The 25408-nt window shown below is 41.5% G+C and overlaps 1 protein-coding gene across 2 annotated transcripts in view; it reads left to right on the top strand.

Annotated features, from left to right (window-relative positions):
• The window catches only part of LRGUK (leucine rich repeats and guanylate kinase domain containing), a 55911-nt gene extending 36007 nt beyond the window's left edge, over positions 1 to 19904 (top strand). Inside the window, exons 15-21 of one of the 2 annotated variants that reach the window (XM_076346241.1) lie at positions 289 to 402; positions 3724 to 3881; positions 6663 to 6751; positions 13056 to 13184; positions 15339 to 15383; positions 18498 to 18667; positions 19092 to 19904. In XM_076346241.1, the coding sequence (XP_076202356.1) occupies positions 289 to 402; positions 3724 to 3881; positions 6663 to 6751; positions 13056 to 13184; positions 15339 to 15383; positions 18498 to 18667; positions 19092 to 19243 (857 nt within the window). In that variant the 3' untranslated portion in view covers positions 19244 to 19904. The remainder of the gene's footprint in view (positions 1 to 288; positions 403 to 3723; positions 3882 to 6662; positions 6752 to 13055; positions 13185 to 15338; positions 15384 to 18497; positions 18668 to 19091) is intronic. The other variant, XM_076346334.1, reaches the window with a different exon arrangement.
• The last annotated feature ends 5504 nt before the right edge of the window (positions 19905 to 25408 follow it).

Genomic DNA, 25408 nt, shown 5'->3' with positions numbered 1-25408 from the left:
ATGGAGCTTACAATTTAGATACATCATTAAAGAAATAAAGCACAGTAAGCCTAATTGAAGAAGGAGAATATTTAGGTGAGTGGAGAAACTGAGATGAATTTCAGATTATTTTCTTGAATGTGCTATTTATGAAGATGAAGATTTTTCTCCCAAAGAGATGAGCTGGATGAGTTAAGAATACATTTCTGTGTCAAATTTCTGTGATTTGTAACTTCGTACTGATAAAAACTTGGGGGTTTTGTTATGTATCCTTTCTCTCCACCATGAAATGCATATCCCACTCTGCAGATGAATTGGATGAGGCAATCACAGAGCTGAGTTTCCTCGTAAAGGCGTACCTGGGTTTGGAGCCACCTGCAGTTTTTGATAGCATTCAAGACTTGAATAGCAGAGCAGGAGCAGGTACTGTGTCTGGGCACATGCTACTACTGTTTTTATCAGTAGAGTATTGCTACTTACTTGTTACAAGAATTGAAATCTGTGAATGATGCAACTTGTGAGACTGCTTGTCTCTGAAAACTCTGTGTGCTTCTCTGTAATGGGTCTTCTGGGCTGATTCCTCCCTGGGATCTGAATCTTTAATGGAGATCTTTCCAGGTACTTTACATCACTGTGTGCCCTGAGGCAATAATATGCAGAAAGTGAGTTGCCTGACTCTTCTTTATTGAAAGAGTGGTGAAACATTGGAACAGGCTGCCCAGGGAAGTGGTGGAGTCCCCATCCCTGGAGGTATTTAAAAGACGTGTAGATGAGGCGCTTAGGGACATGGTTTAGTGGGCATGGTGGTGTTGGGTTGACGGTCGGACTCGATGATCTTCGAGGTCTTTTCCAACCTCAATGATTCTATGATTCTGAGGATGCTTTTGGGCTGAGGATCTCCCATTCATTCCAGATGAATCACAAGCGAGATATGTGTCCGTGGCTGAGAGCTTTGTGCCTATCAAACTGTTGAGCAACAAGAAAATGGCATGGCACCGAGACCTTACTTTATTCTTTTCACCACAATAGCCAGAAACATGAAGAGGTATATGAAAACCAGGATAGTGAGATGAGTGAAGGCAACTTACAAATTCACTCCAAGTGCTTTTGGGGCTACCCACTGCGGGGTAAACCCAAATGATTGGTAGTGTGTTTAACAGAAACCTTTTAGCCCTTGAATGACTACGGCTGGAGCCTCATGATCGCTTCCAGCTAATCCAAGTGCATGCTGTTGCAAAAAGGGGTCATGCCCAACTTACCTCTCCTGCCAATGCATTTCTAGTCTGCTCGTTGCTCTCATTCTTCTGATTGTGCAGTTATTTGTAATCTGGACCAGGGAATGGTTCCATCCAAAAACTAACCTAGGAAAAAAACTCACCAACTTTCAGACAGATCGAGTCCTCGATCAAACTCATCATGCAGCTATAGAATTGGCTCAAGAGGGAAGGGTAGGGAGAAGACCTTCATGGCTGCCTGTGAAGGAAGAAAGGAGGACTACTCTTGTCAGAGGCAGCATAACTAAGATTAGCTTAACATATTGTGAGAACTCAGCTGTAACCCTTGAATTTATTCCAGACAGGGCAGGTTACCAGCTGGGATGAAAGCAGAATATGATCTCTAAAGTACTGGAGAAAAAGAGATAAGAAATAGACATTATGGTAGTAAGATGTTGCACAACACGGACTAACAATAAGCTCATTTATGTGAATTCTTTCCTCTAACTCCAAGAGCTTCCGTGGTTTATGGCTGTCTTGGTTAGATCCATTGCAACAGGAGGGTTAATGAGTTTCCTAAGTAACACAGAGCCAATATTCATGACCTTCTGTGTGGCTCAGAAGGCTGCAAATAAAAGTAGCTGAAGGGAGGGCAAAAATGTCTGAAATCTTTGTCCTGAGAGGCAACAAAACCCACCAAATCCTAACTAGATTATCAGGAAAGAAGAACAAGGAGGAGGATTAAAGATAAAAGATTTTTATATAATCATGGTATTTTTGAAGATATATACGTATATATCTGAAGTTCCTTTAAAGGACTTTGTATTCCTCAGCAGTTCTGAGTTCTTTCAGTGAGTGACTTGTCACTAGTTACAGAAACTTCATTAATAGTACTAGATTTTGGTAATTCTGCTGTCCATAAAGTAACTTTTAAATTTACTATGCACCATTAAATTCATTTAAAGCTTCATTTATAGGTATTTAAATAAATTTAACTACCCTATTTCTAGAGATCAGCTCTTCTTATGGACTGCGTGAAATAATTTATTTTAAAAAACTTGCCCCAAGGTTGTCTTTAATATGGACATTTTTAGTAAGATAGTAGCAGTGGGAAGATTGGTTGTGTGAGATTATGATAGGTTGTTAATTCTTTTTTTAATGAACTGCTGTGCAAGATCTTTTGCCCATGTATAGAGAAAATACTGGGAGAAAATAGACAAGTTCTTTTTAAAAACTTTTTATAGCAGAAGTATAATACATTTCAGAGCTGATAATGCTTTGTACTTGCATTAGCAGCTTTCATCCACGGAACTCAGTACTTTACAACTATTAATTATATCTCGCAGCAGTCCTGTGGAGTGTGTGGTACTATTTGTATTTTACAAATGAGGAAAGGGACATTTATGTCAAAGACTGATTATTTGTGATGGTGGGCACCAGAAATCCCACTGAAGTTTTGACAGTGTGAAGCTCTGCACCTCTGAAGTTTAGGGTCTATACTTAGTGTCAAGGTGAGTAGTTTACTGTGCCTGAAACAGAACCCACCAATCTCAAGTCTCATGTCCTCTGTTCTTACCACCAGATCTTCTGGCAGCTACAAACCAGCAGTATACAATGGCTATGCTGAGAGTCATCCGATGACTGTTGAAACTTTTTCATAAAAGCATATACTAAGAAAAATAACGATATTTAGTATATGGACATGCATATGGATGGGATGTCTCTTTGCCTTTCATCTACCATCTTTGTGTGTGACTCCTTAGGTTATGAGCTCTTGTGCTTTGATGTGACACACAATACAATTAAACCTTTCTTATGATTGGATTTCTGCAAAGACTGCCATGTACCAATATTTATAAGAATTTTCCTGTGACTTAATTTCATATTTAGATACCATTTTATAGACAGGATAAATCCCAGTTTACAGATTTTGTCAAATTTGAAAAAAATGTTTTTGGAAAAAGCAAGTTCAGTTGTGTCTTCAGCTTTCTGGCTTACGGTCCTGTTTGATTCCTTGCAATGCAGCAGTGGTGCAAGTCTTTGGATTTCTGTTCACAGAAATTCAGATAAATAACAGAAGAAAAGGTGCCCCGCTCCAACTCCCCATCACATTCTAAGAGCTCTGAGAAGGTTAAAACTTCAAGCAGGTAGACTGTAATTAGCTTAGAGGTCATAACAGTGGTGCATATCAGAGCATCCCTAACAAAATGAGCTCATTTACACACGGTTAAGCACCTCTTCCTAGTCCATTAATGTAGGGGTGGTTTTTTTAGATTTTTCATAACTTTCATTTGCCTCACTATTCAGGGGGGATAAATTTGTTGTATCTGTGAAGTACTTGGAAGGTTTAAAAGCTTTTTGGGAACTGTGTAGTTTATATCCTTTATAACTTTCAGAGTTATCTTTTGCGAATCCAGAATTGTGCCAAAAGCCAGCTGATGATAGTTGCAAATTACTAGTTTCTTTCTGCTTGCTGTAAGCAAAGTGGTGTTCAGAATATTTTTGTTGAGAAGTGTCTTTTCCATACTAGGTTCAAGAATACGGCTCTTACAAGAGCAAAGATTGTCACCCAGTGGAGTAATTACTGGAGCTACTCGGTCTTCATCTGTCAATGAGTTCTTGGACTCTTCTGCCAAAAACTATCCAGGAGGTATCTCGGACAAACTTGCTGCACAACTGGGCTCTGTGGTAAGCAGCATCTACTCTAACCTTAGACAGAAATGATAAGTTGTATGCAAAAAATACGTTAGTCAGACCTTTCTATCTCCAGAGAAAATTGACACCTGTTCTCTGGCCGTCTTTCATTTCAACAATATTTACCAGTTCCCCAGAGTTAAAGGCAGATTGATGAGAATGAGGCAAGTAAATTCAGATGAGAGGACAAGGTGTTGTTTCTGCTCGATTTTACACCAGAATAAATCTGTTGATCGTAATTGATTTCATCCAATTGCGTACTGGTGTAAGGGAGCTGAATATCATCTTTCAGTTCTACCACAACATATGAAACTATCCTATTCAGAGGAAATAGTTAGATGCAGTTAATAGGACAACGAAGGTTACTTATGAACGCCATCCTGTGGCAGTGGAAAAACTCGTTCAGCCGAGCCTTTCAGCATGTATGCTAGTGATAACTGCCAGAGATGAAATTTAACCACATTTTTCACCTGCTTTTACTTTTTCAATCAACAGATTCAACAATGTGCTTGGATTTCAAATAACCTTTTGCAACTTCAGCTTCATCTCTCTTTCTTTTTTTACTTCTCCTTAATAGTCCTTTCCCTAAAGGCATTCATTCTCCTTGCAGGCAGTGGGGGAGTTGGGGCTATGAAGCAGATGTGTCTAATGCTCTTTTTATACGACAGCGACAGGAGAAAGAGAAAAAGAAAAATGAAAGCTTTAAACTTTGTTCCATTCCAGGGTGATGATGTCATTATGATGAATGATGGCTTGGCAGGCATGACTTGCTGTAGAATTTTGCCACTATCTCTGTATTTATAACTACCTCTGGTGTTTAGAATTAGTGCTGTAGATGGAGCAAAGTAACAGAGCCCCCCTGCCCCCGTTTCCCAGGCTTTAAAAAAAGCTCTCTTAGGTTTGGAGAAAGGTATGACTGTCAAATGGCTGACATAAATAGGGAACCCCCCATCTTTCAGTCTTCTGAAATGAAATACCTCCTTCAAGCCATGCAGAATTAAAAAAATGTCACAAGCTTTGTTTATTTTCATGTTCCTTTCATCCAAAGGTTTGTTAGTTTAATGTGAGAGAGAAGCCAGAATATTTCTTACCTTAGTGGCACTCTGCCATCACTCCTACCCCAGCAATTTATTTGTCTCACTTTTTATTTCATCTTTTTTATTTTTATTTTGAAAGTTTACATTTTGTCAAGTCAGGGAGAAGTGGTTTATGATGGAGGAGGCTATCACTTACCTTGGGTTTAACTTACTTAGTGGCCGTAAGGCTCTCTTTCTTTTTAGTCTCCTTGTTCAGTGCTGGTAATACCTTTTCGTTATTTACTACACTAAGTTTCCAATATATTTTTAAATGCAGAGAAAGCTTTACAGCGTCAGCTGAAGTGTCAGCGTAGTAAAACCTTCAAGATGAAACACAGGTGCCTCTTAGAGCTTATTTAATGAGAAGAATATAAATATGTCTGTGGCCTTAAAGTAAAATTTTGTCTAAACTGTTACATTTGGGACTGCAAACGATTTTTGTGCTTTTGGCACCCAAATAATGTGCTGTCACTGCAGTAACCACATTCCACTCCCATCATGTAGAACTGGAAAATAAAACAGATGGAGAAATTCATGTGAATTCTCCACAAGCAAAATAAGAAGCAGGATCTGCTGCTCAGGAGAAGACAGTAGATCTGATTCCTTGCAGCCTTATCCCTTGTGAGCATGCCAACCCTGCGCTAATTTTGTATGGCTGTAATTAACTATACAAGGTATGAACAGAAAGGTATCTATACCTGTAACCCACACAGAAAAAAGGGTCAGAATTATATCTTTACCAAAAGAAAGCAAAACAAAACACAAGCTCAGTGAGCATCTAAGCAGAGCCTTACTTAGTGTAAACAGTGAAGGAAAGTTAAGGAATTTACAATAGCCATAATGTGAGCATTCAGCAGATTAACTATATTCTCTTTCATTGCTCATACCATGACAAAACACCTCTATTACAGACATGTGATTTAGCTATTAAATTGATAACTATCAATGGCTATCAGCTGATAACAATTCAGGATTTAATAACTTTGCTCTGTGATTTACATTTTATTTTTCTAAGCACACTGTAGTGCTGCGTTTGTCTGACCTGAGAAATTACATTGTCCTACAGCACATGTTAATTAACACGCCCTTAAAACTTGGGAGCACATTTTCCAGTCTGCTGAGATCATAATGTGTTCATTGTACAAAGTCATTTTAACTAACTGAAATTTGCAAAAGGTAATTCCTTCTTTGAGGGGGGAATATTGGTTGATATAGAGTTGGTAAGGCAGGTTTTCTGCATTACTGGAGCAAAGAGACAGTGTATTTAAGATGTAGCAGAGGCAAATTCTTCTGTATTCAGCCCCTTGCTGGTGAAAAGAAGCTTAAGACAACAGCATAGCTAGAATTATCCCTGCTCTAACATATTGGGAGGTTGGGATGCATCAAAAGTGGTTCTCTGCAGATATTCCTTCCTGCAACATCCTGGCACATTTTGACTACTATGAAGAAATGGAGCTTCACTGGAGATGAAGATCTTCATTTTTCAAAGCCAGCAAGATTTCAGACCAAAATTTGGTTTGTGTAGATAGGTGAATCATATTTAGCACCTTGTTAGTTATAATATAGCTCTGCTATTTTCCCAGAATATATAAATGCATACACTCTAGACTCTTAGCAAAAGAGAAGAATATCGCAGCCAATTAAGTTTCCATATATACTTTTAAGTTGCTGTATAAAGTTGGTCATATTTCTTTATCAGGAAGAAGCTTCTCTCCAAAGGCGGCGTTCTGCAGCACGTCAGGCTCTGTCAGGGAAGGCACCTAGTGCATATGTCCAGCTGTTTCAAAGGTAAGGTAGAGTGGTTTCAGCCAAGTCCTTTGCAATAAAGTGAAAAATGCCTGTTTAAGATTTCTTCTCCATTGCTGTTAAGGATGAATGATTAGAAACTGTCAGGGATTGCAAATCTCATAGACAACTCTCCTTTCTATCACTTTTAAATCTAGCCCTACAAATACACACTGCCTGTCTTTTGACTTGGGAGTGCAGCAGTCCTGAAATGTATACTGAAAATGCATGAGGCAGAGCCATCCACAAGTAACTTGTCTAAAACTATGAAATTATTATATGCTTCTTCTCTGAGAGAGCAGAAAAGGATCATTTTTCTGGCAGCTCACAGTCTCCAGCATGTTTTTAGCACTATTAGTAATTGGTGTTGGAAAGTCACAGCCGTGCTCAGCGCAAGGTTGTTGTTGCAGTACATCTGTGGAGATCTCTGATTGAAGCAGAATTTCTGAAAGCTGACTCCACTTCCTAATTTTTTTTTAATTTTTTTTTTTTTTTTTTAGAAAATGGATACTGTCTTGACTGCCTCTCTTCCTTTTTCCTTATAGTCACAGCCCTGCAAAAATGGTGTTAAAAGTCTATAAATCTCAATGTACTTCTTTGATTGATCTTTTGTGACATTCCTGCCTTCCCCTGGTGTAAATCTTCCTAATCTGAATTCTTCTTTGCTTGCTTTTCCTACCTGCCATGAAAAGGCACACAGTGTTGACATTTAAAGTATCCCATAGGCCTGTAAATCAGCAATCATCAGAACGAGTAGAAAAGTTCACACCTTTCAGCTCATTTCAGGCCTGTACAAATGCAGTCACCAATTGTACATACCAGATGTGCCGATGAAAATCATTCCAATGACAAAGTCTGGAGGTGGATTATTTAAAAAAAAAAAAAAAAAAAGAAGGAAGGAAAAAAAAAACCCTACTGAATTAAACTGTCTCTAGAAAACCAGTGGCAGAAGCTTACAGGCAGAGATGCATAATTATGATGCATTTTCCAAATCTTTACTTAGAGAAAAGGTTTTTTAAGTAGCTGATTCATTCATTTTAAATTACGTTGAAATGAGAAAAGTGGAAATCAGTGTTGTCTTTTGCTAGATGTTTTGGGTTTGATTTAGTGTTGCAGTGTGAACTGTTCATCTCAGTCTGCCTTAGTTTGTTGCTCTTTGCTCCCTTTATTCCACGATACTCTTTCACTGGAAGCTGGTTGTGGAGTTAAGTATCAGCCTGCTTTGGCAGAGCTGTCAGGCAGGTGAGAGAAAATCCTGTCACCCCCAATCAGCACTTGCAATTACCAGGCCTCAAGGGATAGATGCGCTCAGCAGAATTGGAGGCAAGAGTAGACAACACCCCATTCCATGCAAGAGGTTAAGTCAAGAGGTGCCATAAATATGAATGCTATAAAATGGTTGAAATTCTGAGAGAAAATCTGAATCCTGGAATGTAGCAATTAGATAGCGGAGAACCCGGTAGGTCATGTAGCCCAGTCCAGCAGCAGGTGTATGGTTGTTCTATTGAGCATGTTTGTTTATACAGAATTGAATCAAGTTTTAAATACCCATAAAGGAGGGGCTTTCACCCTGGAAAAGCTCACCTAGGGTTTGTTGGATCTTTCTTTCAATATATAACTATGGACCTGGGTGATGAGTAGCTTAAAAGGTTATTGCATGTCATCTTAGCTGTGGTAACCGTCTTTGTGCACACTCTTAGCCTATAGGAAATGGAAGGTGATGTGGCTTTCTTTAGCTTTTATCAAGGGCTGAGCAAGGAATTTGTACACAGTTTGTGTGACTGAGATGACACAAGGTAATTCATTATGTGTTTATTCGTAGTAATATTAGCAGCAGCAGCCAGATAATTTTGGGGTAGTTAGACTGTTATCTTGTTTTATACCTTTCCATGGTTGTTACTTAAACTATATATATTGTAATGTCTTTTCATCTTTCTCTGTAAGTCTATGCTTAGTAAATTCAGTAGGGTTACTATCAAGTCTCTCTAATTTGTTAATTAACTCTCAAAATTGATCAGTTCAAAGTATTTCAAGTGTCCCTACAAGTGCTGGCAAAGAAGACACTATAGCCTGCATCTGAGGCACCATGCTTCATTGTCTCTGCATATGTTGCTCTAAAATTACACCGATCTTTTAATGCAGCTATTATTGCATTAGATATCCAGGTTCAACATCTCGTCTCATTGTTATGTCTAGACCCATCTCAGCTTTAGTGCTTCCCAGATTTCTCTCTCCTATGGAATATCCATGTTTTAAGTTATTTTCTTTCAAGCTGTATTTTATTTGGAGGTTTCTATTTCTCTTTTTACTTGGCTACATAAATAGGAGAGCTCATGCCTGTTTAAAATCCAGTTTTAAAAAACTCTTGCTGTCTATTCTTGCTTTAATCTTATCAGCTTTATTCTGATGAATTTTTATTTAGAACATGATACACCTTTTCTTTATTTTCATCGTCAGCAGCAGTGCATAAATGTACTTTGCCCACTTAATCAGTCTGCTGTTTATGTAAAAATATGATTTCTTTCACTGGTAACGCATCCAGCCTTATACAGGGTTTCAGCTGATGAATCTTGAGGTAGTAAGCTTGCTGCCATAGCACTCCTCGCTGGGGAATACTGCTCCTCTAGAGGAGTGAAGAGTAAAGAATATGCACCCCTGCTTCAGTTATTCCTATGTAAAGCCTCATTTTTGGCCCGACCTTCCAGTGGAGTTTGAATTGACTGAAGGTATGGACTTGTGACTGGGAGAAGCAAGCATGCATTTTGTTCTGTCTGTTCTACCCCTGGGGAGATGACATCTTGGAGCAAAGTGGGGCAGATAGAGAGAAGGAAGTTCATTAAAGCGGATTAATTTCAAATTGTATTGGGAAATACAAAAGGAAGGTCCATGCTTGCCATGCTGGATGGAGTTGATATCAAATGAAACTTTGTTCTGAGGGCATTGCAGGTAACCTGAAGCAAAATAAGACAAGCACTTCAAAAAGTAAGTGATTATAATTTAAAAAGAACAAATTTGTGAAATATGCAGGTAATTGATTAGCACATAGAAATACCAATATGATTAGCTAGAATTTTCTACAATGTCTTGTTTGAATTGAAGATTTTTTCAGCTGTTGGACTAGATTTTAATTGTATAAACTGAGTAGCTTTGTTAAAGCCGTGTTTTGTTTGTATCCTGATTTCTGTGGTTGAAAAGGGCTATCGGTGCAAAGTAGACTTTTTTTGTGTCCAGACATTTTTGTCATGCAATGAGGAAGAATTCAGTAACTTTAGTATTTCTTCAGTGGCAATGCTGGCTCATGCACTCCTGCCCCTTCCTTTCCTTCCACTGCCCACTCCGTGCTGCCACCGGCTCCGATGTCACACAGCTCAGTGATGAATTGGATAAAGGTACAGATGGGGTTTTGCCAAACAAAAAGGTTGTTTTTTCAGCCAGATCAATTTCCCTCACTCTCTAAAGCACCAGTTGTGCTGGCATCGTGCTGAGAGAGGACTGGGAGTGTAAATAGGTGGCTGTGGACCAGACATGGTAGAGGGCAGAGGCAGCTCAGCTTGCTTTTAAGCAGCACTGCTGCAGAGAATGAGAATCCTACTTCAGTTAGGAGTGAATTCTATGAAATTCTATGAAATATATGAAACTGATGCCAGAAATGATATATGCAAAAAAGTTCTTAAGGTACTAAAAGTTTTTAATTTCTTGTGTATCTGTAAATATTAAAAGATTCTTTAATGCTTAATCTCATCATTACATATTTTAATCCAAACTGAAATATATTGCTCAATTTTCCTGAGTATGTGTTAGAAAATTTTAAAAGTGATGTCACACAAGAATCTAACCTATTTTATTTATTGCAACCCCACAGGGTTCTCTACATAAATTTAGATTCTTAAATCCAAATTACTGAAAACCTGGCCTCTTTATTTTTTGCCTGTGGCTGTGTGCAGGTGTAATTAAAGTCATTTTGATGTCTCATTGCCTAATATAATGTACGGGCAACGTTTGGTGCTTTGCTCTGAATAATTTCACTAGTTGTCTGTGTGTTTGAGGGTAATAAATAAGGGGTTGGGTTGAAGTCTCAGGCCTTTAGCTAATGATTAACTTCTTGATTTCATCGAAATGTTGCTGAAAGAACTGGAGTAAGCAAGAGCAGGCATCACCAAGAGGAGAATTTATAACATGCAGTCTTGCTTTTCTGAGTTGGAAGAAATTCATACACGTTACAGTTTCACTGGAGTTCCTTGCCAGAACTGGGAAGAGAGAAGGTCCATGGTCTACCTGTGGTTGAGACACTCTCTTCAGGTTGGATTTGCTTGCTGTGAACATAAGATTTGCATGCATGTGGTTGCATACATTTCTTGCAGACCCTCTTTTGTCTAGTCAACCTCTGACTTCGATCTAATTTTGCTTTTCAGTTTTATTTCTATGCCCCTCTTAATGACAAAACCAGGACATTGCTCTGAACTGCACGGATATGCCTTTTCACAGGGTGCTATTTAACTTCTCCAGCCTGTTTTCCTTTTTTTTTTTTTGTTTGAGCTGAGGCATCCTGGTGCAATTTGAATTACACTCTGAGCCTGAACACCTATAATGACAGTACAAAACTGAGAGGCAATGTAAAGAAGACATTTAGTGCAGAGATAGAAGGTAAAAAACCATCCCTATAACACCTTTAAATATGCGTATTTTTCTTAGCTGTCAGGCGTGTTGTTTTAAGTTTATTTATCAACTGAGATGTAGCTTCTGAGAGTGGGTTGCAGGTTCTGAATCCAAACCTTTGCTCCGGGAAGTAGAGTTCATTTTCCTGTGGTGACCCAGTCCTCAGAGCGGTGGCCTTGAATCCTGTCTTCGGATTTCTGCTTTGACTCTTATAACCTCCATTGTCAGGCTGTGTATTTCTGTGCTATATATTGAACAGAGTTCTTTGCTGAGAGATTTTCTTTTTTTTTTAAACTTTTTTTTTTCCCCCCCCATGATGTGGATTTACAAGAAATGATTTCTGAGAGCGCTCAGCTCTGGGGGCCATTAATGGAATCAGGCCCTTTCTGCTATGTAATTGGTCAGATTTTGATCTGAGCTGATAACAAGCAAACACCATTACCAGCCAGCGGTTGCTTGACAGTGAAACAATAACAGCTTGAGGCCTTACACTAGGGAAGCTTTATTTATAGATATTAATAATAAGAAGAAACTAAGGAACGGGAAATTTAAAGACGAAGAGTAGAAAAACCTTGCTTGCCATGCACAGTGTATTGGGCTAGGGACTGATTTCTGAGGAGGAGTGGGGAAAGCCTCATCACTGAAGCACCAGAAGACCCACAGGGGAGAACAGTCCTGCTTTGGCAAGACGAGGAGGCGTGAAAAGACAGTTTGAGATTCCAGCCTCTCTGTTTCCTGTGGGGAAGTGGCAGTGGTATACTTATTGCCTTAATGGCCTTATGGGCATGATTGAGGACTTGATGAAGAACTTAACAGTTTGGGGTTTTTTTCCAAACTGTAGCAATAAGTCTTCAGAAAAGATATTAACCCTCCTTAAAAACCTAGCTTCTCCCATGGAGCAAGCATTCAGCAGTTGCTACTGCAGTTAAAAATGTTCTTGACTAGCTTCCTAGGGAAACTAGAAAATGGCACACACAAAGGTTACATAGGCTCATTGTTCTTAAAAATAAAAAGATTCCTTCAGAGTTCAGTTGAGGTGTGTCAGTGGGATGGCTCTGGTACCAGGGGGTAGATGTATGGAGTCTTCCAAGAATTATAATTTTAAGTTCAGCATTTCATTAAGGACCTTTCATGTTTGGCAGTCTTCAGTGCTGCATCTCTTTGGTTTTAGCTCTGTGGTTTGAATCTATAAATAAAGTTCAATAAATATAATTAATACTGCACTTACCAGGAATGCTTTTTTTTTGGGTGTTATGCATGGCAGTGAAGATGAAACTTCTCACCTTGTGAGTTGGTCACAAGGGGTGGGATTAATCTCACCCGATTTTGGGTGTCTTTAATAAAAAATGTCTCTATCTGAACAAGTTGCCCTACATTGCTCTGTCTCAGTGGAGAGTGATTCATCCAACCTGCTTTAGATATCTACTTAAACTTGAGTTTATTCATACTGTAGCTGTGACTGTTCCTCTCTATTGGCTATAAACAGAGCCTGGATTACTACCCCCAACTGCTTATTGCTGCTTCTCTCCCACTGGAGATAACGCTCCTTTCCATCTGAACAGGTCTTGTGAACTCGCTAAGCACTGATTATGCTATCACAGTATATAAGTGCATGTAACAAGAACTTTATTTTCTTTCTGTAACATTTTAGGGACCTGGCAGTCACTCCGGCACCAAGCAGCTCCCGTCAACAATTACTGGAACCAACAATAAACACTTCTCTGCTCTCAGATGGAAGGAATGTCACCCAAGACCAGAGCTTCCCCCTGACAGAGAGCCGGTGAGTTCAGTTTCTGAGACAGCAGATCATCGCTGGGTGCAATGAAGGTTAATGCTGCAATGTGCAAGATCTAAAACCATTTCCCAAGCTAATGCAGTTGTCTCATCTGTTACATCAACAGCCTTATTAAACACGTGTCGCTGCAACATAAAACAAAGTCTTGTCATTCATGGGAATGGTTTCATTTAGACACCATAATTCACATACACAGAAAGGGAATTTCAAGAGCTTTCTATCAAGAGGATGTTTGAAGGGAAAAAGATGCTGAAAGAAACTTGATCCAGGTATAGAAAAACAGAACTTGAGTGATAAATATTTTTTTTAGACAAATTTACCAGATATGGCTATCAGAATTATTCCTCATTCTCTCTTTAGAGGATTACCATAGTTACTGTTGAATACCATTTGAGAAGCTCTGGGTGATATCATGATCTTCAAATTCATATCTCATCCATGATAACAGCAGACCCCATCAGGATACTGAGCTCTGTAGTACCTTTACCTTCTCTTACTATCTCAGCCATTGCTGCTATGCTTCATATCCTGTCCAGCATCTCTGCTCGTGAGTGATGAACATCCTCATTTATAAGTTCCACAGCTAAACAGGCTCTGAGCTATGGGAGGGAAACAACTCTTATCTCATTTAAAGCTTGCAGAGAGGTGACGATAGAAGAAGATTTTAAGAGGCTACATCTTCAGTGTCTTTTAGGCCTTCAGCTACGAAGCGGGCTATATTTTCCTGACTTGCTCTGCGGGTCCACATTGCCTCTCACAAGATGGCTGTGACTTACTCTAATGGTCCTGTTCCATAAGTACATCTGAGCTCTGGCTGCCAACAAGCCTGTCTGCTGTTGTGGCAAGTGACATTGCGGCCTTTCTATGCAGTATCTTGGATAAGCTTTTATTTTTTTCCCCTCTTCTGGCCATCTGTTGTAATCTCATGCCCAGATGGGATACACAGAAGCAGCCGGATGCCACACAGCGTGACCTAGTGAAGCATAACACGCCAGATCCCTCATCCACACTAGGAAATAGGTGTGTGCTTGTAGCCATGCTCTGCTCACTCTTCGGAACCCACCACAAAGCTCACCTGAAAGCTGCAACTTAGGGTGAGCTGATGTCTATGCCACATGGCTGTTGGTAAACTTGAATTTGATCGTGGGTTCAATCCCATGTCTGATATCTTGTTCTTATTCCATACAAACCAAGGCACCTTTCCTGCTATATTTAAACATACCATACCATGTATTTTTCACCTGTGTGTTTTCACATCTTTTAAAAATCACTGTTAAATAGCCTCCTGAACACACATTAGGCAGCTTTTCACATTAAGTCAGACCGATGAGAAACGCTGAGCATCTTTATACATTTTCAACCCATTCACTTTATTCCTCATCTGTTAAGCAGAATTCTTAGCTAAACTTTCTGTTGAAAAAAATCTGTGTTCCTTTTATATCCTAGAGAGACTGCCAGTTCCCTCTATGTGATGTACTACCTGCCGCTGTAATTACAAGTAGTTAATTAGCATGCTGTAAAAAGGTTGAAACTGTAGGCCTCTGCAGATTCATTTGTCCTGAGTATTTGTGCCACAGTGGAGTGTGCTGAAGGGGAACAGAGTGAGCGTATGAGAGAAACTGAGTGCGTAATAGGTTGCAGAGGGATTATGCATCATCTGTCCTTACCAGTAAGAGGCAAGACCTATAACTCAAATGAGTGTGAAGCTATGATGAGTTGTAAAGGTCTCACCATTCGCATATGGGAATAAATATGTCTTTCCACTCCACCACATTTTGGTGTTTTGACTTTAGCAGTGTTTTCATTTAGCACTGTTAATAACACAGTGGAAAAACAACTGTGAAGAGAGAAAAAGCAAACTGCTAATCTGATTAATTTTCTGTGCATGCATCATGGCCTACAGCAAAATTGTATAGAGTCATGTTGTCAAACCCTTTTGCAAGGGAAATATGGAAAGTTTGCAAGAAATTTGCTTATAGGCGTGATTGATGGAAATGCTGTTGTGTAGATGCATTTGAAATATTAGTGAGAAAAATCCCACATTTCTGAAGTATTGTAGTAAAGCCTGTAGTGATTTTGTTTGAATGTTGAGGTGGTTTAATATTTTCTTTTTCTCTCTCTCCAATTTTATGCTTTCAGTGTTTGGAATGGAAGAAAGAGTAAACTAAAAAAAGCCATCAAGGGGTAAGAGCATTGATGTGTTGACCTCCAGGCACAGCCAATGAAGGAAATACTGTTTTCCAAGACCAGGGACTGCAGATTAGTCTGATATCTCACTGGGCAACACTGTGTCCAGGTCCCAAATTTTTTGCATTATTTCTCAAATCTGGCAGTTTTTATTTAAGCTTGAGCTGTGGTGGAAACAGCGTCATTATTCTTCGGTCACTAACACTTGTTGGATTCAAGTCCTGCAGTTGTTCTGTTACTTCATGTCTACAAGTAAAATAGATGATCCTGACGGCACTTACTCAAGAGTCAATATTAAAGGTTTTGTTTAGCTGTCTGCCCACTGACCTGCAGTTTTCAGCAGGACAGTTTCTAGTTACATCCATGGCTTCTTTTCATTGCTAAGACCATAGCTATGGTCTTCTCCTTGGAAGTCAAGTATGATGACCTAGTCTTTCCTGATTTCACAAAAGAAAACACCATGCCAGTTTCCAGGGATTTTTGAAGTCCTCTGCTGGAGGCTGAACTCTCCCACACATGAAAGTGTGGATTTTCTTTTTTTCCCCTGAGGTTCCATTTGTTCTCACTTATAGGCTTAAAAGATTTATCATTGCCTTTGGTGAGTAGCAGTCCTTTAGGGCAATATATCTTACAACTGTACTTTAAAGGACTGCTACTCACCACAGGCAATGATAAATTGTTTAGGTCCCTGTCTGCTGTATTTCATTACTCACTTTCACCAGTAGAGGTGTTTGTAAGGATATTGAAATGATCTGGTTACAGTCTAACAAGGAGAGGAGAAGAGAAGAGGGGCAAAATATAGTGAGTTGGAGAGTAGAAACTTAATTTCTTAATCTGTTACTATACCTTCATTATTTGCAAGTTTGAGGGTGGATCCAGAACCTCACCTACCATTGACCAGTGCATTTAACAAGGAACTGTCTCAAATATTTAATTGCACGTCCCCATTCCTGCCAAACACAATCAAATGAAAAATATCCATCAACTGAAATATCATGACATCATGTGCAATGATATATGTTAGGGTTTGGCAGTCTAGTGCAACCATAATCTAAACAGAATCTATAGCAGTCCAGTGCTTTACTCCTCAACTCATTACTAACATATTTTGTATTTAGTACATACAGAATCCATTTATCTCCTTACTCCCATGGGGTAATACTATTTTTTTTTTTAAGCTTCCTATTTTTCATTTCTTTTCCATTTAGCTGACTGGGAAATGTTACTAGAGGGAACACATGCCTGCTTCACCTTTAATAGTTCTCTTTTCTGTGCTGAGGCTGTCAGGGAAGGACGAAAGATAGGTTATCCAAACTCATTTACAGGTCACCTGGCAAAAGCACAAAGGAGAGGTAGGTTCTCAGCTCCTCTGCCCCACCCCTCCCAAATACCTTGAACATCTAGATGGCAGAGACCTCATAAGCTTTAGTTTTCCCACTTGTTTTTGATGTTATTTTCACAGAGTAGTTCTACAAGAAACCTTAATTAAATTAAAGGTTTCCTATGACTCCTGTCATAGAAAAGCCTGGGTACCTGCCTTCCCTTTACACCCTGCCAGGTGGTATGTAAATTATTTCCCACAGTTTACCTTGTCTTCTGCCCTTTAAGAAAGGGACAGCTGGGGAGAAAGGCAATGAAGATTTTCGTTGAACACCTTAGGATGCTGGATTTTAACACAGTGCATTCATGTAGTTGCGGCTAGAGATCCACAGGGGGTTAATTCTAACTATATGATATCTATTTTTAGCCTTTATTTGTAGGTAAATGTGTGACTATGTTCTCTGAAGCAAAAGCAGAAGTAGTCAGCCTTTTAGAAATTGGAATAGATGTTGTTGAAGACTTCAAGCTGCTGTTTATACTGAGCCTGGATTTACTACTCCTAGTAATTTCTTATCCCTATCGCAGTTATGTCTGATGCGTATTACAGGCAGCTAAAATGAGATTACGACTAGGCACTTGGCTAGAGCATTTAGTGTTTGATGAGCATCCTTGGATGCAGTGGACCTCAGAGGAAGACGCAAGCACTCAGTACATTACAGGATATAATATTCCTTTACCTTGAAGGCAATGGCAAAATTCTCATAGACTTCCACAGTACATCTAGTGAGAAGATAATTACGTGTTTCTTATGGGAGTACCACACTGTTTTATCACATTATTCATGATCCCTTCTTCTTTTTGTATGGATTTATTAAAATACCACTGAAATACTTTCTTTCTATTCCCCAGAACACTGTAATCACAGTATTCTCACAAGCTAAAATGTTCCTTGCAAGAATTACAGGATGAAATTCTTTCGGCCCGCACCATGTGTAAAGTCAGAACTTCCCCCCAGATTCATAAATCTATGAATCAGTTTCTCTCACCTAGATCAGAACAGTCCTTTCTGTATGAAAAGAGACATTATGAAATGTCTTAAGCATTGCTCCAGATATATATTAAGTTTTTGTATTAAATAGGTAGTTATTGATCTCACCATATCAATCAAGGTCTTTTCCTTACTTTTCTTGAAGTAAATTGATAGTATGTAGATGGAAATGGAAAGTCTTTGTCAGAAAAAGCTACGACATGGTCGTTATCATTGTCTCAGACCACTCAGGCTTTGGCTTTGACTAGATTTTCTGCAAGAGACGTAACAGGTCAGAGGTGCCTTGGGTACTACTCACTGGTAAATGGCTACTCATGGTCCGTGTTGTCACTGAGGTACTACAGAAACACTTATTTTCAAGGCTATTCCTATTTTCTTTTACTCACCAAGAGAGAATGTCGTCTGCAGTGCTGAACCACAGATTTGGAAACAAGGAGCTCTGAGTTCTGATCCCAGACCTGAAGCTGATTCACTGTGTGGCATAAACTGCTTTATTGTACCTGTCTGTGCAATTAATTAAACCAATAAATGAAAATCGAGAGAGGTAGTAGTTGTGTTTGCTAGCAGTAGAAGTTTTGAGAGAATTGTAATGTGTGAAAAAGCTTTGTGTAACTGGTAAGTACTGGGATTTATTTCTGACTTTTGATTGAGTTGTGTGACTGCAACATCAGTAATACTGTCAGACCTGGTGCATATGCTTTTTTTATTGCTATTTTAAAGCATTAATCATTTCTCCCTCCCAGCTGCAGAGAATCTGGTCCTGCTAGTGGTCTATCTCTAATCTCAGCTGGTGCACCTGCTGGTGAAGGTCTGTCTGTTCGGACCCCCGTTCCCCATGCTCGTCTCACTGAAGAAGCCAAAGCTGAGCATCGGGATCCAAGAGGAGCTACAAATGGAGTGGACAGATTGAAAGGTTTGAACTGTATTCCAAAGTAACAGTTTTGATCAAGCTGTGTATCTTTCTTACTGTAATGATAGTAGCTTTATTTTGGGTGACAGGGAAGCTTCTTCATGCTTCTGGTAACGACACCCTTATAAGCAGCAATGTTACGCTGTGGCAGAATCATCACAGTGTGAATGCAACATACTCAGTACAGCAGCTTTCTCTCAATGAACTTTTGGAGAAATTAAAAACAGTGACTGCTTAGGCATAAAGTTACTGTTCCATATGTACGAGGTAGAGCAGTCACTCGACTACCTGAAGATACTACTCTTCCCCCTCCCCACCCCGCAAAACACTGGGTTTTCCACTGGAGATACAATTTGTGGTAAATTTTGACTTTTCATTGAAATAAATACCCTCTTAGTGCTTCTTCACTTGTTTATAATTTCTGCAGAGACTGAACTCCCTAGTGACAATCTTCAGACGAAATACAGCAAGTCCAAGACTGGCTCTTCTCATGTGCCTCAGCTCATCAACTGGCCAGGCTCCCACTCCAAACCTGTCCTACCTCCAATCCCATCTGGGCGGAAGAGGACCAACCCTTGATGGCCCCTACTAGCCAGCCTGTGTCTTGAATCTTGATTCTACACCAAATCTTTCTGTCTAACAGGAATACTGATTTTGATATATTTCTCTTCAACAAAGCAAAGTCTATCAAATATTATTTCTAAATCCATTTCTGATTAACTCTCCTCAGAAAAGTTATTTATTTATAACTGTATTAAAAAGTAATTTCTGTATTTCCCAAAGCTAGAAATTATTTCCCCAGGCACTCTCAGCTGGGAAATGGTGTAGATTTTTTCTTAACAGCCACATGACCGTATCTTCCATTAATTTTGCTCTTTCCTCCCCTCCTATATTACAGATTTGATTGAGGTGTGGAAGCATCAGGGCGTCTGATAATATTGTCTATATTGTAGTACTGGTGAATTATTTTGAGGAGGGATTTTGTGAAATGTTCAGAGTTAAGTTGGGAGTGAAAACTAGTTCCAAGTCTTTTTTTTAATAAAACGTGTTTTTTTGAAGGGATGAGACATAAACCTTTGATTTGCAAGTGTATTTAAACAACCTAGTAAGGAGTCATCAGAAAAAAAAAATATTAGAATTATTGAGAACCAGCTGAAGCTGTAAGTAGTATGTGAAGATTTGGTTTTCTGTATGTGGAACAGAGCTCTGACAAGTAAATAAAACTTAATGTTTGCCCTGATTAGTTTTCATTACCATCTCCTTGTAGAACGGATAGTGGGGGCCCTTTGCCCGAGCGGCTTCCCCCGAGGAGGGGAGTTTGCTTAATATTACAGCATGGGTCCTCAGAGGTCTTTGCAGGCACAGAAGATATCCCTCGTTGCCACAGTGAGGAGTCAAGTCCATGGAAGAGCTCTGTTTTACCTCACCATGCACGTTCACGACGTGGCCAAGAGTTTTCATTGTTTAAATAGGATGAACGGAACGAAGCAACACAGCTCATGGTAAGTAACGGATAGATTCAGATAGCCTGACCCTAAATTCCAGTGAAGCCTGTAAAACAACTCAGCTTTTTATTAAGTAGTTTCCTTTCCATACAGCAGCTGGCTGTATCCTCAAGCTGAAGAACAACAGCTCTTCCGAGGCACCAGTTTTTTATCATTGATTTTGGCAGAACAAAAAGCAAGGCGGCTCCGTGGCCTGGGTTCAGAAGGAGTTCAGGCAACCGAAGCTGCAGTTTCAACCTTAGTGGGTTTTTTGCCAAGGCGGCTCAGTGAGGTGGGTACCTGACTGCCGCTGAATAACTACCCAACCTCCACGGTTTCTTCAGCAAATCCCACAGGGCTCTTCACGGCCGCTTTGCCTCTATAAATACCTTTGCAGAAGTTGGCCTGGCTGTTACAGCTGGCTGCACGGTTGATTGACATGGATGCCGATGAGTGTATCAGGTTTTGCTGTTTTACAGGCGACAGTAGTTTTGCCAGTGTCGTGGTTGATGAATACGTGTACAAGGTACCTCGTGGTTCATACACAGCAGGGCCAGGGGTGATCACACCTCCTCGCTTAAATAAGGAAGGTAGTACAGTCAGTGCAGATAAATCAGTTTTCTCCTGGCCACTGATGCAGAAACCCGTGTTCCTAGACGGCTCTGCATTGCAGTCTGGGTACATACATATGTCTGGAAACTAAGGGCAGTGGGTGTTGGGTGATATCCCAGTCACATCAGTATCTCTTTCCTTTTGCTTCCGTTCCTGCCCAGTTCTCCAAGCCAAGACCACTTCCACATTCAGCCCCAGCTCTCCGCAATTCCCTTGGCATGGTTACTCCCTTCTGTGTAAACCAGAACAAAACATGACAAGTTATCCCTGAATTGTGCTGAATTTCCTCCGCTTGAAGTGTGCAATCCTGCAAAAGCCTTGTACGTCTTTAGCGAGTGAGCACAGCGATTCAAACTACTCGTATTTACAGGAGCAGTCTTAAATGTTAAGCTCTCCAGTGCAGGAATTGTATCTCTATTTTGGTTATATAGAGCTGAGCATACAAGTGGAGTATAAATATGTTACTCTTATTTCCCAGTTGTAAAAAGAAATCATTTGTTCTGCTGTGATCAGGGTATTGGCTAGCTTACTTGTATCACACAATAATGTTTGAAGAGAAATCTCCTATTTTGCAATCGGTTCTTGGGCCCTGAGCTTTCAAATATTCCCAAATGTGGTACATTCAGTGGGGTTACACATGCGGTCCAGGGGATAAGGACCTTGCATGGAAGTAGGACGTGGGATTTTAAAAATACCAGGGAGAAGCTGAATTTGCTGGTCAATTCAGCAAAATATTCAGTTTCTTGCCTTCCCTCCCTAAACTTTTACTGCCATACACTCTCACTTGCTCTCTTCCCGCTCCCCAGCAGACCACAGATCGAATTGCTAACCCAATTCACGAGGTTCCCGAAAACAACCGCATTATGCTGACCTGCCCTTTGTCTACTGCACCCTGAAGCGTGGAACAGCTGGCCGAGTTTGAAGGCAGAAGTGCCGTTGGATTGCCGATATGTAATATTTACATTTCATTTAGCAGATTGTGAAGCTTTGCAGTTCGTCGTTTTTAGTTCGGAGCGTTTATTTTTGGCTGAAAGTACAGCACTTGTGACTTGGTGCCTATATATTTATAGACTGGCAGATAAAAGCGGGGCTGTTTCAGGGAACTCTGTTTTTATTGGCAGGAAGCATGTTTGGCTTACAGCAGAGTAACACCTTAAGTTAGTCATAGTCAAACAAGTCTCCGAGTCTTGAATTTTACAGAGGGGAGTACAACAAGCTGTTTAATTTCCCTTTTTTAAATTAAACATTCAACATTCAATAAAATCAGTAACTGTGGTTGCTGCTTTGTGAACACAAATGGCTTTACCAGCCGGAGGATGTAGCCGCGTGCTTATCACACGTGCTCTGTCGTAGCCCTGTTTTACGCATCGGTAAATCGAGGCAGAGAGAAATTGCACTGATCTGTGTTATCTCATGAGTTTTTTTACAGGAATTGGGTCAGAACCCAGGAGTCCTGCATCTCTCCTCGGATGCCGGGTGAAGCAGAGGCGACCGTGCTTATGCAAAAGTGTTTTGGGAAGTCAAGGGCAGCTGTTTTATCCTGGTTCCTCCCTCAGGCCAGTAGCAAGGCGGCAGGAGTTACAACACAGATGCTGCAGGGCAAGGAGCTGCTGAACTAAGGAATGACAGGTTTGTTAGACGTAAGGGGACGGTGTTTAGTACAGACCTGTGCCTGGAGGAGAGGATATGAAGTTTGCTAGCTAAAAGTTTGATGCACAGCTCAGTGGAGAATTCCGGGGGCTGCAGAATAGGTCCGTAAATAGCTGCTCCTGGAAATCTGCTGAGCATATTGAGTGCTGGAGGCCAAGGTGCTCCACGGACAATCACAGAGTGCGTAGGCAGCCAGGGCAACCCGCTGCAGGCTTGGTAGAAGACGAGAGCAGGAGTCACATGGCAGCTCGGCTTCTCCAGCACCCGCTCCCCAAATTAGTAGCTGTATTTTTAAAAAATGGGTGCAAAATGGTTTGGTTTGGTACTCTGACCTTCATCTCCCTGCCTCCCTCCTCCACTAAACCCACTGATATGGGCCCTAGAAGCTAGAAACCACTGGTAGGGGCTTGACTTGCTGGTGAGACCACTGCGAATCCAGCAGCTACACCTTTTTATTTTATTTTTTTAAGCATGTTCTGGAAACAGATGGGGAATAGTTGCCAGTATTGACCAAAGGGCTATTTATTTCTCTGCAGAGTACGCACATCCATTTCTAAAAATACCTTCCTGAAGCACCATGTCATGTCCCAGCAGCGACTGGCTGCCCCGCTACCTCTGCCTGCTCCCTCGGGAGCTTGTCTAATTGAATATGCTGCATAATATGCTGCTAATTTGGCAGCTGTCAAAATGAATTATTATTTTTTTTAACACTACCGCGGTGGGGGCGAGGAGATCTGCCACTCGGTGTGACTACACCAACTGCCCGTGTTTCTCTTTGCATCCCTGACTCAAGGGAGAGCCGGTGAAGGGCTTGAAGGAGACCCGTCGGGTCTTTCCTCGGTCTCACCCCGCACTTCCACGGCGTTGCTTCAACAACTCCAGCCCTGCAAACCGCTTGGGGTCCCCCCTCCGTTTACCAATTGTTACTTCCATCGCCAGCTGCGTTTGGAGTCACATACCTTCTCCCCATGGTCTGCGGGGTTGGCGCTCAAGCAAGCGCCCCTTGGTTCAGAGTCAGCCCTGCAGCCCCGGCGCTCAGCCCCCGGGGTGCTCAGCACTGCAGACCCTGCGTAAGCTCTGCACTAAAGCAACCTGCTCTAGTTGCAGACGTCCCTGCCCACGGCAGGGGGGTTGGACTAGATGACCTTTAGAGGTCCCTTCCAACCCAAACTATTCTATGATTCTAAATCTGGCTTCTTGGACGTACCCTTTCGGTAACCCTCACAAAATATTTCAAGCTTCTGAGATATTTTTTTCTGCCTCCTGTAAGGCGGAGGGAGAGGAACCCTTGTAGCTGAGGCTGAATTTCATTTTCCTGCGGGGAGGAGAAGGAGGAGGAGGAGGAGGAGGAGGAGGAGGCGGAGGCGGCTCCTACATTTTTATCATTCGTGTTTTTCCCTGCTCATACCTCAGAGCAAGTAGAAGCACGAAGGTGTAAATCAATATCTATCACAGAGGCATGAAGGCTCCACTGTGAAAAATCCCCCATGCCGAGGGTCCTTCCAGAGAAGAGATCTTCTCTTGAGACACACATCTCCATTCCCCGGTGCCTTCCTGGCTGGAACACCAGGCTCACCTGGTTAGTGACTAACCGCTCACAGTCCCCTGCCTGGAGCAGAGATGGGGTGGCATCATAAATCCTCCAGCAGGAAAAGGATGGTTTCCCACATGTTGGAGACTACGTGGGGTTCAAAAGTAGCCAGGAGTGGTGTTCTTGCACTAATCCCATGCTTTGGGCCTTCCACCAGCCAGCTGGGGGGACTACGAAGGACCATGTTCCTCTCCTCCCCTTGACATTTAGTTGACTCGGAGCGTTGCACTCCACCTTCCTCCGAGGCAGGGCATGATGCGGCACTCCCCACCCCACGTGCCTGCGTTTTGTGTGCTTGCACCCGGCTGGTATGATCTCAGGCCACCTGAAACACAGCCAGCGTGTGGCTGCACACCTTCACGACAGACCGGACTCGATGAGCCACGGTGTCTTCCAGGCTCTCAGAATGGAGATCTACCAACAAGGCAGCAGTCTTGGCTGATGGAGGGGGTTGGGGTATTTCTTCTTCTTCTCAAGGGTCGAAGCAGCTGCCAGCACAGCAGGAACGATGCTCCAGGGACTGTTTCCTCCCCTCCTGGCCTGATGGAAGACACCTCTGCTTGTTTTAGGTCCCTTTGCGATGCCCACTTTCTCTGCAGCACTTCAAGTGTCACCGCTGTGTCATCCTTTGGGCAGCATCTGCTTTTTGCCCTCTGAAGAGGAGACCAAGCTACCAGCCCGGGGGTTATTTCCACCCATGCGACTTTCACCACCCAGGGTCTTTCTGATGGCCCAAAGCAGGGTTAACCCCTCGTCTTGGCATGCACGACCACAGGCGTCGTCCCAGCAGAGACGGTGTCACCTGCCTCGTCCCTGGCCGGTCCCCAGCACCTCCTACGTGGGAAATGGGACCACGATGCTCCTGCTCTGCCTCCTCCCTCTCAGGCTGGAACGGGATAAATTAACTGTCCCCTTGCCCTGTGCTGAGGTCCTTTGGTCAGTGCAGGGTCGGTGCATCCATCTTCCAGCTGCTCAGGGAGAGAGGGAGGGCGAAAGGTGAACGCCGGCTGGTTGTAACTGTGTGGAAGTGGAAAAATAATAATAAACACTAAAAATCTCCAGGGAACATTGGAGAGCTTTCGAAGAAGGAAGGGTGCCAGCAGAGACCCGTGAGCCTGAGGCAAAAAAAAAATGGTTCTGTATCCTCTGAGCTCTTCCCCTCCCAAATTTCCCCCGTCAGTAAATCTCACCTTCTTGCCCTCTTGGGCTCCAGCTGCTGATTTATGATTGCTGTAATGAAAGACGCTGAACAGAAATGAACCGTGCGGCTCCAAGTGTTTTACAGAGACGTCTTTATCCCTCTCCTGCCCCTGTCATTTAATTTAGTGGCGGGAACAAGTTTTTTACACCTTGGAAGTGACAAGGATTTCATCGCGTTTCCCGAAGGAGTTCAAGGCTTTCCCTTTC

The sequence above is a fragment of the Aptenodytes patagonicus genome, chromosome 1 (assembly GCF_965638725.1).
Source record: "Aptenodytes patagonicus chromosome 1, bAptPat1.pri.cur, whole genome shotgun sequence".
NCBI lineage: Eukaryota > Metazoa > Chordata > Aves > Sphenisciformes > Spheniscidae > Aptenodytes > Aptenodytes patagonicus.
Note: the sequence above shows the minus strand (reverse complement) of the source record. Positions and strands in the feature narration are given on the sequence as shown.